The 589-nt window shown below is 46.5% G+C and overlaps 1 protein-coding gene across 1 annotated transcript; it reads left to right on the plus strand.

The window, feature by feature from the left end:
- Window positions 1-49: 49 nt before the first annotated feature.
- On the plus strand, window positions 50-389 carry PHALS_02316 (uncharacterized protein; the record flags this gene model as incomplete). The annotated part of the gene is made up of 2 exons (XM_024716794.1): window positions 50-96; window positions 152-389. 2 exons carry the CDS (start codon window positions 50-52, stop codon window positions 387-389), a joined length of 285 nt encoding a protein of 94 aa, XP_024582356.1.
- Between the last annotated feature and the right edge of the window lie 200 nt (window positions 390-589).

The following is a 589-nucleotide window of genomic DNA, read 5'->3' on the forward strand; positions in this document are numbered from 1 at the left end:
CGGGAATTTCAGCCGGGTAGCTTGGGTAGTCCGCTCGACAGTCATCAGAATGGAAGATGCGTTCGTCATCGATCCAACCCTCGCATGGTCCGTGATGTGAGTCTATAAATCCCTTCTTTTCTTGGTCATTCTGCCATGTCATGGAGTTCAGTGAGCGCACATCGATGGGGGAGCCAGTGAGAATTGTTTTGCCACAGTCCGTTGCAACCGTATCCATCATGTCCTTGAGAGTCTTAAACTTTGAATTCGGAAAGGACTTGGTGAACATGGCAGTATTTGCCTCGGGACTGTCGTTCCACTTCAAACCTGCAAACGCTGGGTCGCACGTCTCAGTCATAAGACCATTATATGATGTGTCGGTGCCGCTTGTAAACTTGGCAGCAGGTTGAGATAGGTATCCATGGGCACTGACGTGGCTAGCAAAAAAAGTAGCAGCGAAAGTGGCGATAATCATTTTCATTGTTGAAAGTGAAGCTTGCTGCTTGGAAGGAAAATGTTGGAATGAAAAGAAGTAGAAATACCATCACGAAAGCATTTAAGCCGATCACCTTCGTGTGCTGAGCTTATTTCTTTTCCATTTACATACGTG

This window comes from Plasmopara halstedii, assembly GCF_900000015.1.
Source record: "Plasmopara halstedii genome assembly, contig: Scaffold_1885, whole genome shotgun sequence".
Classification (NCBI taxonomy): Eukaryota; Oomycota; class Peronosporomycetes; order Peronosporales; family Peronosporaceae; genus Plasmopara; species Plasmopara halstedii.